We start from the raw sequence: 3403 nt of genomic DNA, 5'->3' as shown, positions 1-3403 counted from the left end.
ATGAAGTTGTTACGAAAACAAGAGATCTTTTGGCGTCAAAGAGCCAAACAGCATTGGCTTCGTGAAGGTGAGAAAAATACACGCTTCTTTCATAAATTTTCCTCTACGAGAAAAGAACATAACAATATTACAAAGTTGCAAATCGCGAATGGGGATTGCAAGGAAACTGATGCTGAAATTCAAGAGATTATCATGGATTATTTCAATAACTTGTTCTGCAGTACAGGTGCTGCTATAAATCTGCCAGCACAACTTGAATTCCCAGGACTCTCAGAACCTCAGAGCAAGATGCTTGTCACGCCTATAGTGGAAGAAGAGGTTAAATGTGATGTATTTTCAATGCATTCAGACAAATCACCAGGAATTGATGGTTTAAATCCAGGATTTTATCAAGCTTACTGGGATATAATAGGACATGATGTGACAGAGTTTTGTTCAAAATTCTTTGTAATTGGAGAACTACCTGAGAATGTAAATCAAACTTTAGTTTGTTTAATCCCAAAAGTGAAGCATCCAAAGCGAGTGGATGATCTTGGACATATTTCGCTATGTAATATGTTGATGAAAATTCTTTCTAAAGTAATGGCAAATAAATTAAAGCCAACTCTAAATGATATATTTTCTGAAAATCAAAGTGCATTTATTGAAGGCGGGTTGCTTACTGACAATGCTTTGATAACATATAAAATCAGGAAAACGCAAGGAAAGGTAGGAGTTGTTGGGTTGGAGGTTGACATATCGACTGGAATAGTCATTTATCGAAATGCTATTTCAGAAATTTGTATTTCCTACTATTTGGATAGAAAGACTGATGAAATGTGTTAAAATGGTTTCTTTCAGTTTTCTAAAAAATGGTGCAATCTGTGGGGACGTGATACCTCAACGAGGAATACGGAAAAGGGATCTGATATCTCCGTATTTGTATATTTTATGTTCCGAGGGTTTGACTGTGATGATTCGAAAACATGAAGAGTGTGGTCTTTTACATGGGTGTCGAATTGCAAAAACTGCACCTAATATTTTCCATCTCCTTTTTTGAAGTTGACTGTTACTTCTTCCTTAAAGAAACAAAGTCAGAAGCATCCATTCTAAAAAGAGTGTTATGGAGGTATGAAATAATCTTAGGAAAAATGATAAACTATGATAAATCTTAAATTTTTTCAATCCTAATACTCCTGAAGAGGATCAGATGGCAGTATGCGATCAATTACCAGTAAGGTAGGTAAAAAACCGGGGAAGTACCTTGGTATGCCTATGTGTGTTGGCAGAAATAAGATTGAGATTTTTGGCTTCCTTACTAATCGTGTGCAGCAAAGACTCAAAGGTTGGTACATGAATAAATTATCACGCCCAGGTAAGGTAATTTTACTTTCATCCTCAGCTCAAACATTACCAAGTTTCTAGATGAGTCTGTTTTGAATTCCAAATATCATTTGTGAGGAGATTGAAAGAAAAATAAATGTGTTCTTATGAGGTAAAGGGCCATATGACAAGGGAGTAAGGTGGTTATCATGGAGCAGAATGTGATAGCCAAAGAAATGTGGTGGGTTGGGACTTAGAGAACTAAGAAAGTTTAATTTATCTATATTGGCAAAGCAGGGATGTAGATTACTAAAGGAGTCTAATCCATTAGTTTCTGCAGTAATGAAGGCGAGGTATTATCCTGCTTCAAATTTCTTAGATTCTGATATAGGGACTAATCCAAGTTACATATGGAGAAGTATTTTGGTATCGAAAGAGGTAATTAAGGCAGGAGCTCGAAAAAGAATTGGAGATGGAAACGATACTTCTGTTTCGGGAGTTCCTTGGCTTTCGGAGATAAGTATTGGATATGTTCAAACTCCAATGCCTGTGCAATTATGTGATATCACAGTATCTAGTCTAATACATGAAGAAGGGCGTAGATGGGACTATGAAGTTCTTCATGATATTTATCGAAATCGCGATGCTGGCCTGATTAAACAAATTCCTATGCCACTAAGGCATACCACAGATACATGGTATTGGATGCTCGATGAGAAATGGGAATTTACAGTGAAAAGTGGATATCGTTGGTTGCAAGGTGAATTTGACGATGAGTTTAAGCAATTCTGGTCCAAGCTTTGGTCATTAAAATTACCTTTAAAAGTTAATAATTTTTTTGGCAAGTTTATAAGTCATGTTTGCCTACCGCCCAAGCTCTATCAATGAAGTAGTTTAATATTAGTATATTATGTCCCTGGTGTCATTCAGCACCTGAGACATAGACCCATGTTTTGTTTTCATGTGAATTTATAAGAATAGTATGGTTTATGACAGGTTTGTCTTCGAGGTTGCAACACTCTTCTCTTCATTCAGCCTTTAGTGTGATTCATAAAGTGTTCGACGAATGTTCACGGGAGAAGTGCGTGCAACTAGTAATGTTTTGCTGGGGTTTGTGGAACAGGAGAGATAAATGGGTTTGGGATAGAACAAATGGTTGCACATTTGGAGTTATAGCTGCTGCAACTAACCTTTTAAGGGATTGGATAGAGGCTCAAATATTGGCTGCGATTGCTTGTCAGGAAGTAGGGGCAAAAGTATGGGAGAAACCATATACATGATGGCTTAAAGTTAACGTTGATGCTGCAATATTCCGGGACGGAAATATTGGGTGTGGTGTAGTTATCAGAGATGCTCAAGGAATATTTATGGAGCTATGTGTAAGAAGATTGAGGGAGTCTGGAGATCTAAAGAAGCAAAGGCCATTGCAATGAAGGATGCATTAACTTGAATTATTGCTCTGCAGTATGAGAAGTGTGTTCTTGAAACTGATTCAAAGATGCTAGTGCAGACATGTAATGGAGCTATTGATGCTTCTTTCTTCGATACTTTAGTGGATGATTGTGTCTATTTGTCAAAGCACATAAATCACGTGCTAATTCAGTTTGTATATAAATTTGCGAATAGGGTAACATATGAATTAGCTAGGGCTACCTATTATATGTCAGATATTGGAGAGTGGTATAACATTCCTCCTAATTTTATTTCCCTTGTTTTAGATCTTGATATTTGAATGCAACTATGAAATTTCTTCAAAAAAACATATAAAAAATAATCATTCTTATACATTCATGTATGCATATACATCACCAGACCCATAAAATCAAATAAATACATATTAAAGCTCCGGTGTCAAACTCATGCTCTTATTCATTTGAAAAAATACACATTACTAAAATGATATTGTGTGACAAAATGCATCTTATTCATTTGATTTTTATTATTCGAAATCGAAAAATAAAAATTAAGCAAGTTTATTATGATATTTATGACTATTATAGTAATTGCTATTTATTACGTGACATGAGTGGAAAAGCTCATATATATATATATATATATATATATAAGGATTAAAGTGAATACCACTTTGTCCGTATAAACT

The 3403-nt window shown here is 35.3% G+C and overlaps 1 protein-coding gene across 1 annotated transcript; it reads left to right on the top strand.

The window, feature by feature from the left end:
- Window positions 1-3034, top strand: LOC141666148 (uncharacterized). Its single transcript, XM_074472145.1, has 5 exons — window positions 1-722; window positions 1182-1359; window positions 1600-2143; window positions 2299-2558; window positions 2768-3034. Exons 1-5 carry the CDS (start codon window positions 1-3, stop codon window positions 3032-3034), a joined length of 1971 nt encoding a protein of 656 aa, XP_074328246.1.
- Window positions 3035-3403: the final 369 nt, after the last annotated feature.

The sequence above is a fragment of the Apium graveolens genome, chromosome 6, assembly GCF_009905375.1.
Source record: "Apium graveolens cultivar Ventura chromosome 6, ASM990537v1, whole genome shotgun sequence".
NCBI lineage: Eukaryota > Viridiplantae > Streptophyta > Magnoliopsida > Apiales > Apiaceae > Apium > Apium graveolens.
The sequence above is the reverse complement of the archived record's forward strand: the minus strand, read 5'-3'. Positions and strand labels throughout refer to the sequence as shown.

Bases quoted from the DNA above. Each gene is read 5' to 3' on its own strand.
- LOC141666148 (XM_074472145.1), top strand. From the start codon at position 1: ATGAAGTTGTTACGAAAACAAGAGATCTTTTGGCGTCAAAGAGCCAAA. The intron at 723-1,181 runs GTTGGAGGTTGA...ATACTCCTGAAG, and splicing joins GGAAAGGTAGGAGTTGTTGG to AGGATCAGATGGCAGTATGC. The intron at 2,559-2,767 runs GTATGGGAGAAA...ATTGCTCTGCAG, and splicing joins GTCAGGAAGTAGGGGCAAAA to TATGAGAAGTGTGTTCTTGA.